At 46.2% G+C, this 13,291-nt stretch overlaps 2 protein-coding genes across 2 annotated transcripts; both read right to left on the bottom strand.

The window, feature by feature from the left end:
- Positions 1 to 6,414: 6,414 nt before the first annotated feature.
- Positions 6,415 to 6,960, bottom strand: LOC101783709. Its single transcript, XM_004957263.2, has one exon. The coding sequence runs from the start codon at positions 6,958 to 6,960 to the stop codon at positions 6,415 to 6,417; it is 546 nt and encodes a 181-aa protein (XP_004957320.1).
- Positions 6,961 to 11,936: 4,976 nt separating this feature from the next.
- Positions 11,937 to 12,512, bottom strand: LOC101783302. The gene has a single exon (XM_004957262.2). The coding sequence runs from the start codon at positions 12,510 to 12,512 to the stop codon at positions 11,937 to 11,939; it is 576 nt and encodes a 191-aa protein (XP_004957319.1).
- Positions 12,513 to 13,291: the final 779 nt, after the last annotated feature.

Raw genomic sequence — 13,291 nt, 5'->3', positions numbered from 1 at the left:
TTATGTTGTGATGGTTTGTCTGATATGATCTTCGTGTGCGTATAGGAGTTGGCACGTCTTGCTAGAGGCCGCTACCGACTATTGGGCCGAGTAGGAGTACTCGGGCCATGTCTATACGTATCCGAACACATAGGGTCACACACTTAAGGGGCTGGAAGCCCAATTCGGATCTAATCCGAGTTGGATTAGGTTTAGAAGTACTAATGGGCCTCGGATCCAGAGGCCCGTCAGGAACCTCTATAAATAGAGGGGTGGGGGCGCCCTAGGGTTCACACCTTTCTGGCGAAACACACCTGCCGCGCCTCCCACGCCCTCGCCTGTTGCAACTCGCGGATCTAGCAGTCCGGCTTGCGACGCTTCCTCCCTGCACGTGTGGATACCTTGGAGGTGTTGCGCCTGCAGCACTTGGACGAGCCACCGACGAGCCACGACGAGCCGACGACGAGCCGCGGCACCGGAGGCGATCTTGTTGCACGTGGACGAGCTGCTGAGGAGCTGCTGGACGTGATCGACTACGTACGACTACGTTGATCGACTACGTACGACTACGTGATCGTCTTCACTGCATCGACGCATATCTACATCTTCCGCACCATTAGTGCGTCGAGTGGTAATCCCGTGATCCTTATACGGCAGTTCTTCCTGGTTATACGCGGTAGAATTTTTGAATTGCGCTAGTGTAGCCTACCTCGTATCCCAACAAAATTGTCCTGGTTCTGTGAAATTAGTCGACTGATCTTTTCGAGAGAAGGTAATTGGTACCTCAGACCACTTAAGGGCTTCTGGGACCGCTTCAAGGCGGTACCCGGACTCCTGCTAAAAATGGTGTTGACAATCTTGGACTCCTGCTAAAAATGGTGTTGACAATCTTGGACGGGGTCTAGAACTTTTCATTGCCATCCTCGTCTTCGTCTTCCTTGGCTTTTCCTTTGTCATTGGTACCCGATGGCTCTGGCAAGTCCTTAATTACTCTGCGTAGGCTGTACCAATCTATCGCAGCATGTTTGTGGTGAGGATGCCACAGGCACTGTTTTTTCAAGAGCTCATTGAAAGCAGGTTTGTCTTGGCTTCTGCTGCCTCCTTTCTTGGACAATTGAGATATCACTGTGACAATATTATCTAGCTTGCACTTGCGGCTGTGACCTCCCAAGTAGTTATTTCAGTGATCGCCATTGCGGTTCTTGTTGTTGTCTTTGCCATTGATCTGATTGTTGTTGTGCTGACCTCGATTGCGATTTGACTCGAACCTTTCAAGCTCTTTGTCTTCTTCGTCTGCCCATGCTTGTGCCATAATTTTGAGTGACTTGACATCTTGGGGGCGCCATCTGCCAAAGTCTTGGAACATACGATGATCGTAGAGACCGTTTTGGAAACAGTCGATCACGTCTTACTCCAAGATGTCTACAATGGTGGCCTTCTTATCGAAGAAACAAGGCAGGTAGCTTCGCAGGGTCTCGTCTCACCGTTGCTTGACTTGTGCCAAGTCAAGCCTATTACCTGGACACTGCATTGCTCCCACGTAATTGTTGGTAAATGCCTTCTTGATATCTTGCCATGAGTCAATCGAGTTTTACTTCAATGATTCAAGCCAAGTGAGTGGCGCTGATTCCACACATATGGGGAAATAGATGACTTTTGTGTCATCATTCCCTCCTGCAGCTTGAATTGATAATGAGTAGCATCGGAGCTACTGAACTAGGTCCTGCTTACCATCATATTTGGAGATGCCAAGAGGTTTGAATTTCTCAGGCAAAATAGTCTTCTTGACCTAACTTGTGAAAGCTGGGAAGCTATCGTTGACGTCGCTCCTGTAGTCAACTTCGAGTTTGCGCTCACGATGCAGTCCTTCGATGATGTCACGAGCGTCGCGGTTGTTGTTTATCACCTCTCGAAGATCCACCATGGGATGTGTGGGCTCAGGATCGGCTCTGAGGTGGCGGCGGCCTCCCACAGAAGGTGTATGATTACCCTCGGGTATATCCCTGTTTTGTCTTGCGCCTATGGATTGTCAAGCTAAAGGGCCTCTGTGGTTACTGCCGTGTTGACTTCGCTGGGATGGAGTACATGATACCAAGGCTATCGGATTTTGCCTATCGAGTTGTTCATAGGCATGTTCCGCCAGCGCTGCCAACTGCCCGGTATATCTGTCCTGTGGCATGGCACGGATAATAAGGTCGATGGAAGCAATGGTGGCGAGAAGCGTACGGTGTTGCCACGTTTGGACTGCTTCAAAGGCTTTGTCCAAATTCATGATCGGGAGCCTCTTTGCCAGCCGGCGATGACGATCCACTCTCGTTGCGTACCTTGCTTGTTGTTGTGTTCTTTGATCTTCGGTCTCCTCCCCGACAACGTTAGCAGTTAGCTCATCCTGCGAGACATCATCTGGGTGACGCTTGTGTCGAGGATTCCTCTCCGGTGGATTGCCATTCTCCATATCTTACCCTGTGATGAGGGCGAAGAGTTCTCTGTCTGGAGAGTAGCTTCCAGAACTTGAGGTGATGACTTTTGCAAAGCCGTCACCTTCAGGGATAGGGGATAGGGGCATCCCTTCCTAATATGGGAGAATGTCGAGGGGGGCGATGAAGCGTGACTCGTTGTCCTGGGCAAGGGCGGGTGGCCTTGTGCCAGGCCAATGGACGAATCTGCCTTGGGGGGTTGAAGTGATCACTAGGCCCTGCTGCGGACCTGATAATGGTGTCTTATCGTCGGAATCCGAGTAATGATCGTAATTGTGGTCCTCGATCACACCCGAGTTGGATTGCAATTCGGAAAAAGCTACTTGATAGATGGAAGCCACGTTATGGAGTCCGAACGAGAATTGGCTCGGAACTTGAATCGATTCGCATGATAGCTGGATCGGCTCGTGAGAACCAATCCGAGTAGATGTAGAGCCCGAGTAGTACTTGAACTTGCTTCTTGATCCTTGGAATAGGTCCAAAATTTCATTGAATCTCTCAACGAATTCCTCCAAAGCTTGGCGATGAAGGTTGATGTCGTAAAGCTTCTCCTCCGGGGCCTCCACGATGTGGCGGTGGAAGCTTCCAGCACCGTCTGCAACGCAGACCCAAGAGCCGAAGATGAACGTCGCACCCACTTCAAATGTGACTGCGGGTTTGATGATGACTTGTGCCATCGAACTCATAATGGAAATCTTGGCGAATTCCCCTACCTAGCGCGCCAGATGTTGGTGTTTTATACCAGCAACCTACCGAGAGGGTACCCGAGGTAATAGATTGGTTGGTGGGGAATCATCAGATCTAAAATTTGAAGGTAAAAGTGAGGACACAAGACACAGATTTATACAAGTTTGAGCCACCAGAGTAGCGTAATACCCTACATCCTGTTTGGGGTATTGTATATTGTGTCCTGCGCTTGGATGTTGTTTGGTGTTGAACCTCTTGGTGGTTCAGATGGGTTCTCTGTTGTCTCTGCCCCCTCGATCTAGGTACCCTTACCCTCCTTTATATACTTTAGAGGGTAGGATAACTAGTCGGTTACAAAGAGGAGTCCTAGTAGGATTAGATGGTATGATTCCTAGTAAGATTACAGAGGAATTCTGGTAGGAATCCACCTTCTTCCTTCCTTGCAGATACTGGGGATCTATCCCCGACAATGTGGATTAATATTTTTTCATAAGACTTCTGTAATGCTTAATTGTTGTAGTGATGGTGATATTTGTGCCATCAAGTTGCGTGCAATGTTGCCTTCTCTAGATATCAAAATGAACTATGTTGCGTAAATTTGATCTGTTTCAGTAGACCTAATTGCTGGATGAGCATATTTGTATGCTTGATGAATGGGCACAAAGATATACCACATCAGATCGATGGTATGCACATACAAGCATCTCTGTTACAAAGAACCCCTTAGCCAATGTAGAGTAATAGTCAAGCTATTATATGAGCTGGCTACATTATTAACTCTATATGGCATGACTTGTTTGCAGCCAGCAGCAGCAGGCTAAATTATTAGCCATGCTCTAAGCAGTTGCACTATAGGAGGTCTCGTATCACTGCTGGGGAAAGTGCCTTCAGTATCGGTTCCTAACCCCCTTTAGTACCGGTTGTGCAACCGGTATTGCTACTTCAGTATAAATGGGGGGGGACTTTAGTACCGGGTCAAATAACCAGTACTAAAGGGGTATTAAAAAATAAAAAAAAAAGAAATCCACCGATCGGAGTCCGACCGCACCCCCCACCGCCCGGTCGAGCGTCGGAGCCCCGGCCGCACAGCACCTGAGCCCCGCACCAGAGAGGGAGGGAGATGGCGTACTTACGCTGCTCAACCACCGCTGCCGGTTGCTGCCGCCACCGGATCTGAGGGAGAGGTGTCCGCTACTCCAAGATCCACGCGCTCCTTGCTCCGCCACGGCTGCTAATGCTCTGCCGCTGCACCCTCCCGTTGGAGCTCTGCCGTTCCTTGCCCCGCCGCCGCTCCTTGCTCCACCACGCCCTGTCGACGCTTCGCTGCCTCGCCGCACCCTTCCTTCTTGCCTCCATCGCTCCTCACCACATGTAAGAGGTGAGGGGTGAGCGGAGGGGGGAGGGAAGGGGTGGCGAGGGGATCGATCTGTGTGGAGGAGAGAGGGAGGGGATTCAGCTGGGGAGAGAGAAGGGATTCAATGGGAAGAAGAAGCGAGAGAGGTGCGGGTGAGAGGCTGGATGAGGGGGACAAGCGGATAAGTACGTGTGGGGAGGGGGTAAGCGTGGGGTGAGAGAGAGAAGGGGAGCTGACGTGTGAGGGGAGGTACCCCCATTAGTACCGGGTACCGGGTGGAGGCTGCACCCGATACTAACGAGGGAGTACCGGATGAAGCCTCCACCCGGTACTAAAGGGGGTCACAGGGAGCTCCTCAGGAACTGGCCGTTAGGCTCGGTACTAATGTGACCGAGTCAAAATGCAACCGGTACTGAGTCTCGAGACGAATGATGAGTTTTCTATAAGTGGATATACGTCAGTAAGCATCACAGTCTCTCGCCAGCGACCTCGCATTGGATTCGCCATGCAAACATACGTGGGAAACTTTGGTGGAAGAGTGCATGGATATCCCTGCTGGCCAGTGTATCAAAGCTGTTTGTGTAACTGTAGCCACGGACTTTAGCACAGAAAACTGACAGCTAACTGCAGATCGAGTTTGATGTATTCAACTTTGAATGTGTACACCATTACCCTGCAAGACTGTGGGCTTCCACAAAGGCACAAAAAGCTGATGGGATCATGCATGGGACACCGTGCTTTTGGGTAACCAAAAGATGTGATGCCGCAGTATTTCTAAGTCCGGAACGTTTATTTGACAATAACAACTTAGATTTCTTGAGGAAAATAGTACTCTGCCTAGAGTTTGCTTTTGCTTGAAAATAGTACTGTGCTACTTTGATTTTATAATTCCTATATATTTCAGTCTAATATTTGAAAGATGAAGTGCCAGCAAATAAATGAAGAAGTCTCCATCTCCAAAAACTGTTCTGGAAAATTCGAAAGTTGTGTGTTTAATTTGTTTATGATTCCGGGGGGATGTTAAGTGCACTATGGTCCCCGGGGTTACTGCACTTCATTAGTTGAAGAACTTTCGGTTATCATATAGTACTAATCTTTTTCGAAACTGTCCCATTTAGTGCTAATCGTCGGTGTGATGCTCCATTTCTTCAATATCAAACTTTATAAGCCCTTTTGAACTAAATAAGTGGATGATTGGAACAACTTACCTATCACTACATAAGTAGTGTGTCAAGCACTTCCTGCTTGGGCTGATCTGCAGTACCATCATGGGGTCTCTGGAAGTTTAAAGCTAGCCAAGTAATCAAATCATCCTTGTTAAAGTACTACATTGCAGTACAGCAAAAAGAAGCGCAGAATTATGTTTTATCAACAATGGCTGAATGAAAATGAGCCGCATATTTCACCGAAGCATAATGTATCTCTTAGGACTGAAGGTAGTTTTCTCATGCAATTAAAAAGATCATGTGGAAATCCACAAATATGAAACATCCACCGCTAGGCGTCATAAAATACTGAAGCATTAATATGTGGAGAAAGAAGCTAGATTGACTGGCACATAAGTTATGTAAATTAAAAATACGTCCTTAGTCCTTAATAAAAATAGCTATAAACATGAACTTATCCTTAGTCAGGGAGGAGACCTATACATCTTAATTTATACGTTTTATTTTTCTGTTAGTACAACTGCTAGTGACCATAATAATTTCAGTGGAAGAAGCATGAGTTTATTTCATATTTTTGTTACAGAGAAACACTCTGTGTTACACCAAATGGTGATGCTTGCAATCATCGAACAACTTCATGTTCTCTCATGTATAGCTGGTTACTATAACAAAAAATATATAGTTCAACCACCTTCTATTGTCACTCAGTTTGTCAATAGAACACTTTTCATCCATACAGAAAACAAGATCACTAAAAGCTCCTATTCATCCGTGTCCGGAACCTCCTTATGAACATGTCACAAGCCTGATCAATCTCATCATCCATATTGAACTCCAAACCTTCCACCTCCCGGTTGCTCCTGATGACATCGATCACAGAGGGCTCGTCGAGCACATCAAGAACACCATCATGGCCTTCATCACCCTCATCATCGTTAATATAGTTGTCGTCGTCGTTGAACAGTGAGTGCGTCCAGTCAGGGTAGTCATGCTCATCTTCCTCAAACATCGCCACCTCTGATAGATCAATGACACCATCAAGTTCATGATCAGCTGGCCCCTGGATCCCTGTCACCACCTCGTGCAAGACGAGTGTCTTGCCTCCGTACTCCAACCTTGCCTGCTTCTCTCGGTCTGACGACACGAGCGCATGGATCCTGTCAGAAATTGCACGGACCATCGCCATCTTGCGGCGGAGCCGGGCCAGGACGAGGAGCTTTGTTCTTAGGGCGTCAGTCTTGCTCTTGAACACAGTCACCGCCTTCTTGAGAAGCTCGGGGGCCTTGCACATCCTCATCTTAGAGAAGGATTGTTTCTAATGATCTGCAGTGCTTCAATCTTGGCATGAGTAGATTGCAAGTTGCAGCGAGAGTACTGGTGAGAGAGTAGCTAGGTTTTCGGAGGCATGGGCCTTAATTGTCTTGATGTCCCATGATGGTATATATAGGGAGGAGTTAGGTGGGCACTAAACACTGGGCTGTGCAGCTACAGCTTTGTTCATGTCATGATCAAGCTTTTGACAGCTCAAAGCACGAAAATAACACTTGGAGAAATCAATTGGTATGTCGAGTAAGCACTCCAATTAAGAACAGAACTTTGAGAGTGGAAGCAAAGTAAAAGCTTTCCATGCACGGAAAGCATTCCAGTTAGGTAGTTTCTCTGAGTAATGCTCCAATGAGGCAACAAAGGGCACCTGCCCCAGGGTGAAGATTGGCTCCCCCAGATCCCAAATTCCAAATCCTCCGTTAAATTATGCGCTAGTAGCTGATGATGGCTAATTGGCCACCGTTAACCAGAGCGGCCAAAACCGGCGTCGCTTTTGTTTTCTTGGCTACTTCCGTGTGATTCATGCCCAATCCTGTGGGCTCGATCGTGTAAATCGCGGTGCCGTTGGCTGCTTTATATTGCTTTGCAGTGTTGCCCTGTAGCCTTGGACTGGTAGGTTTTGCTTCTCTGTGTGCGTGCGCTTTGTGGATCGTCTCGTCAGCGGGGAGAGCGAATCGGATCGCGTGCGAGAGGGGAGCTTTCTTCTATCTGTGGCAGATTAATTGGAATGCAGCTGGTCGTCAGGAACACCGTTGGTTCGTTTTTTAGAAAAAAGAATCGTTTCCGGCCTATTTTCTTAATATTCTCAGCTCGCAGGCTGATCACAGATAATAATGAAAAAATATATAGTTCGATAGGAGAAAATCAAAAATCAAGTTTATTATTGCTTCACCATCCACTACCGGAAACCTCAAATTTACCAAGTATCTATTATTGCTTCTCCATCCACTACCGGAAATCTCAAATTTGCTTCTCCATCTATTCTTGGCAAAGATATTCAAGACGACAACCGCATAGAAGAGGTAAACTATTTTTTCTCAAAAACCAAATCGATCCGCGTACACCAAATTGCCCACATAATAGCTACAACCCAAACAAAAATAAAGCTTCTATCCTTCTTTCTTATACCCGTTAACCAATTTCCAAGTATATGCGTTATTGATTTTGGTTGGGTTAACCCGGTAGCAATATTAACAACTTTCAGATGGTCTTTGCATGTTGACAATCAGATACCTAATTGTTTCATTATAATCACAGAAACAACATTTTTTACTCCAATGCCAATTCCTCGTAGGTAAGTTATCCTTTGTTAAAATAACACCTCGTAGGAGGTACCAAAGGAATATCTTTATTTTTAGAGGGATCTTCAGCTTCCATATAAAGTTATTTGTGAAGGGGTATCCTGATTTATGAAATATTAATACATAGACCGTACAGTAAAATTACCATGTCTATATAAGTCCCAGGTGAGTTGTCCCTCCCAACAGAGAGCTGAAAAGTGGCTAATTTGGCTACCAGGTTATGCCAGCAATCAGGTTATCCCAGCTAAAACTATTCTAAAAGAGATATTTAATGGCATATGGTTCATGACACTTGCCACTATAGCATGAGGGTAGTAGACTAGATTATACATGTTAGGAAATTTCACTTTCAGTGGTTTAGAGTCAACCCAAGCATCCTCCCAGAATCTAGTTTGCGACCTATCTTTAATTTTATTTTAAAGGTCCCACAACTAAGAAAATTTTCCTTAACCTTCAGCAAACCTTTCCAGAAGTGTCTCCAAGTTTAATCTTAACCTGAGAAAAACATTTAGAACTGAAATATTTATTTCTAAGTACGGTCTGCCATGTGCCATCTTCGTTCAGCAATTTAAATAACCATCTACTGGGCAAACATTTGTTTTTTATCCAGAGGTCAGTTATTCCTAGACCCCTTATCTTTAGGATGACACAAGATATCCTATTTGGCTAGACGATATTTTCTTTTATCATTGTTGCCTTACCAAAAGAATCTAGAACGATAAAAATTCAATCTTTTTAGGAAACCTTTTAAGAATTCCAAAGAAGGACATCATAAACATAGGGAGACTACTTAGGACCGAATTTAATAAAATCAATCATCCCCATAAAATAAGTGTTTGACTTTCCAACTACTTAGTTTGCGTTTAAGATAAGTGTTTGACTTTCCAACTACTTAGTTTGCGCTTTGAATCTTTCCTCAATAACACTTTGCATTTCCAGTTTTTTAGACGCGGAGCATGAGGTCCACCGAATCACACGTTCTCCCCGTGCTGTTGCGGCAACTGACGACAACACGGCGTGCCTTCGAGAGTTCCTGATTTCTTCTATTTGACACTGGGAGATCTTGTCTGCAGCCTCCGATCGATCATGGTCTGTCGAAGGGAATAGGCGGAGACGATCGTTATTGTGGAGCTCCCTTTTCTTGGCTGGAAAGCAGGGGTTTCAAAATGGAAGGACGATCTGTATATGTCGCCATGTCGGGGGATACGTTTCACGCGGAATTGTTCATATCTGAACTCATATTTTTGTGCACTTATAACCAAAAAATGAAGCTTCTCAAATACATTCGCACGTTTAGAGTGAGTATGTGTTTGACGGCTGTAAAGATGCAGAAAATACTTATTCCTGCCTCTGTCGGGTGAATGGTGAGTATGACCGTTCTTGAAATTAAATGGGATTGATGTGTACTAGCTTTCAGAGAAACAAGCAATGACCCTTCTTTGGCTGTTCAACCTTTTCAAGCTCGAGTTGGACCTAACACCAAAATACCGACTGGGCAGATTTTGAAGCCGAGGCTTGTTAGGGCCTCCAACTTCGCCAGCTAGCGGCCCCATTCATGTAACTATCGGGTATGTGGACTAGAGCTTAGAAATGAAGCAAGTAAACAGCAAGGTGGTTGATCCTCACACATGAATTCTCTTTTCCACGAAAGAGAGAGCTTCGTAAAAGTATTTAGATCAACTTATCATGATTTTTTTATAAAAATGAATGCTTATTAAATATTATTACATTTAATATCAAGTAAATTACATCCGTAATACAAGAACTACTCAACTAGGTGCAGAATGATCCAACAGCTTGTAATTTGCTTATTACATCAGTGCAAGAGCTTGACAGTTTGGTACATGTACGGTCCAAACCCAGCCATAGTGCGTATTTGTCCAACGGCTCAGCTTGGCTCGTAGGGAACGTCTCAGCTTGGCGCGCTGCGGTAATTCACATTTAGCAAATCACAGGGCATCCGTTCAGCTCGCATCTTGAACACATCCTTTCCCAAAGGCTGCCTCCTCCCTTCCACCCTCCACTAAGGCCACCTCCTCTCTCCTCCACGAGGCAACGGGAGAGACCTCGTTCTGGGTGGCGTCGAGGGCCCGCGCAAGGCGGCTGCCATGGAATTCCCGTTGGCTTGCGAGCTACAAGCCTTTGTACCAGTCAGAAAACCAAGGGGACCGCATGCACGTTAACTCTGGCCGCTTGTCTCTCATGTCTTATGGAAGCAGGGGGGATGCCATTGTCATATTGCTCTTTGGAACTGAATTGGGGAAAGAAAAGATGTAGGTAATTTTGTGTGACAAAGTGGCAAATCCAGTCTCTCATCTCTTAACAAAGTGGTAATTTTGTGTGACAATTCAGGTCAATTTGTCTTGCACTCTGGAGGTCGTTGGTACTAAAAAATGGCAACAGGAAGTTGTACGACTTCTATGCAGTGTGATTTTTAGTTCATACTACAATTTAGCATTGTGGCAATTGATTGAAGGTATAGTTCGTGATCTCACCTGCGTGATTGAAGGTGAGGTTTAAACCCCATGCCATGCAACTTTGCACTAAAAATTTGACTAAATTTTGAAAAAAAAAATAACACTACGCCCCTTCCCCTAACAAAATAAAGAAAAATTTGAGTTTCTATCTCCACCCCTGTTGTCTGGTCAAAGCTTCTTGCATTGGGCTCACATTAGAAATTGTTCAGTTGCACATAATTGAAGCGCGGGGATCTGAGGACCACTGTCTGGTTGCCTGTTGACTGGCCTCAGCTCCTTGGCACGAACAGGTGGGCGGCTTGTGCTAACCCTGCTGATGATAACCCCCGGCGTGAGCGTGAGCGCGAGCGCGGGCGCGGCACCGTGCCGCCGTGCGTTGTTGCGTGCGCCGAACGAGGCCATCCGCTTGACGACGCTCGAAGCGGAGAGTGCGTGGTGTGATGAGGCAGGTTGACGCGACGGGCCGGCACGCGTGTGGGCACGGTAGCAAAACTTTTGGAGGCGGTACGGTGCTAGGAGGATAGAGAGTGTGATGGGAAGGATACAATACGTTGGACTTTTGGAGCTAAACTTCCAGCAGGAGCAGGTACGGTGCTATGGTCCCCGGTGCAAGTTGAGCACCTAAAGCTAAAGACTGAAACACATCTTTCTCGCCCATCACTCTTGCTTTAATTTTTCTGTGGTGCTGCGGCCATCGAGTTGAGAGAGGATTTCTATTTAATCTTGTAGTAGTGGGTCCAATGTTAAGGTGCTGTGGCCATCAGTGAGGATTGGGGTGACAGAGGAAGTTTTTCACTTTTGCGATGTACAATCTCTACCTCATGTATTTGTAAGGAGTGTAAGGCACCACCCATCACAGATTTTAGCACGTATTGAAATGGAGAAAACAAACTGGCACTCATCCACTATGTAATGTTCAGTTAGATTCAGGCATAAAATACGAAGAATAATGTATCTAGCAGTCTATCTGCACAACGCTTTGTCATGTAACAAAATGAGTGATTATTATGTCTTATGTGTTCAGCGAAAAAAGTTAACGCCCTCTCATAGGTTCTACCATATTCAAGTATCCCACGCCCACTTCTCTATTGTCGCTCATCAGGTTGTCAGTGTACTAGTCTCATCATAGTTCATCCCTTACACCATTAACGTAAACTAGAGATGCAAGATCACAAAAGGCTAAGGTTCATCTGACTGCGACATCTCCTAATGAACATATCACAAGCTTCATCAATCTCATCGTCCATGTTGAACTCGAGACCTTGAGCCTCCCGGTTGCTCCTGATGATCTCGATGACCGAGGGCTCATCTAGCGCACCAAGAACATCAAGTTCCTCGTTGTCGTTTTCGTTGTCATGACCGTCCTCCTCATCCTTGTAACAATTGTCATCGTCGAAAAGGGAATTGGTCCAGTCAGGGTAACCATGGTAACCTTCCTCAAACATTGCCACCTCAAACATACCAACATTACCATCCCTTCCACCATGATCTCCAACTGGCTCCTTGCTCGTCGCCATCGCCTTGTGCACCGTGAGAGCCTTGCTGCCGTGCTCCACCCTAGCCTGCTTCTCCTGGCCCTTCAACTTGGCGAGCCCATGTATCTGGCGAGACATCGCACTGATCATCGCCAACCTTCGGCGCAGGGATGCCAAGAAGATGAGCTTTGTTCTTAGAGCGTCGGACTTGCTCTTAACGGACGTCGCCGCCTTCTTCAGGAGGTTGGGGGCGCTCTTGCTGATCCTCATCTTTGATGTGGAGGGCTTATGAGGCTGCTTGTCAAGAAGATTTACTAAGGAGTTGTTGTGCCTCAAGCTTGGCACAAGTGAGTAGTATGTCAGTGAATTCCTGAGATGAGATAGCTTGTAAGTTTTAGAGGCATGGGCTTTGTATTGAAGCCCCGTGGGGGTACTTATAGCCAGGGTGGGGCAAGCCTTTGCACTGACCTGTAGAAGTTTTGCAACTTTTTTTTTTGTGATCATGTCAAGATCATGCTTTTGGAAGCTTTAGAAAAAAAATGAAAATCTTTTGGTGCCTCAAAGCACGAAAGAAACATTGAAGAAAAAAGAATTAGCATGTGGAGTAAGCACCACAATTAAGAACCGAACGTTGAGAGTGAAAGCAAAACTACTAAAAGTTATGGCAAGGGAAGGTCGTAGCAAAGTGGGAGAAAACGATATGGTAAAAGAATCCCAACTAGGTAGGAAACGACACCTGTCCTATGGTGAAGATTGGCTCCTCCGGATCCCATCATCTTCGTCGCCGATGGTGGCTGTTCCACCATCTCTTCTCGTGGCCAATTGTCATGCTCATGCCCGGCCCAATGGGACTCAGGGTACGGTGCCCAATCGTGATCTTGCTTGGCTCGCAGTGCCCTCAGCTTTCTGATGCTTTTTACACTTTGCGGTGCCGTGATTTTCCTACTGATTTCGCTTCTTTGCAGCTCGTCAACACATGAAAAGACGATCGCGTGATTTCGTCTTTTTTGTTTTTCCATGGCATTGGCCGGTCACACCTGTTGCTTCGT

The sequence above is a fragment of the Setaria italica genome, chromosome II (assembly GCF_000263155.2).
Source record: "Setaria italica strain Yugu1 chromosome II, Setaria_italica_v2.0, whole genome shotgun sequence".
Lineage (NCBI taxonomy): Eukaryota > Viridiplantae > Streptophyta > Magnoliopsida > Poales > Poaceae > Setaria > Setaria italica.
Note: the sequence above shows the minus strand (reverse complement) of the source record. Positions and strands in the feature narration are given on the sequence as shown.

Coding starts and splice junctions, on each gene's coding strand:
- LOC101783302 (XM_004957262.2), bottom strand. CDS start 12,512: ATGAGGATCAGCAAGAGCGCCCCCAACCTCCTGAAGAAGGCGGCGACG.
- LOC101783709 (XM_004957263.2), bottom strand. CDS start 6,960: ATGAGGATGTGCAAGGCCCCCGAGCTTCTCAAGAAGGCGGTGACTGTG.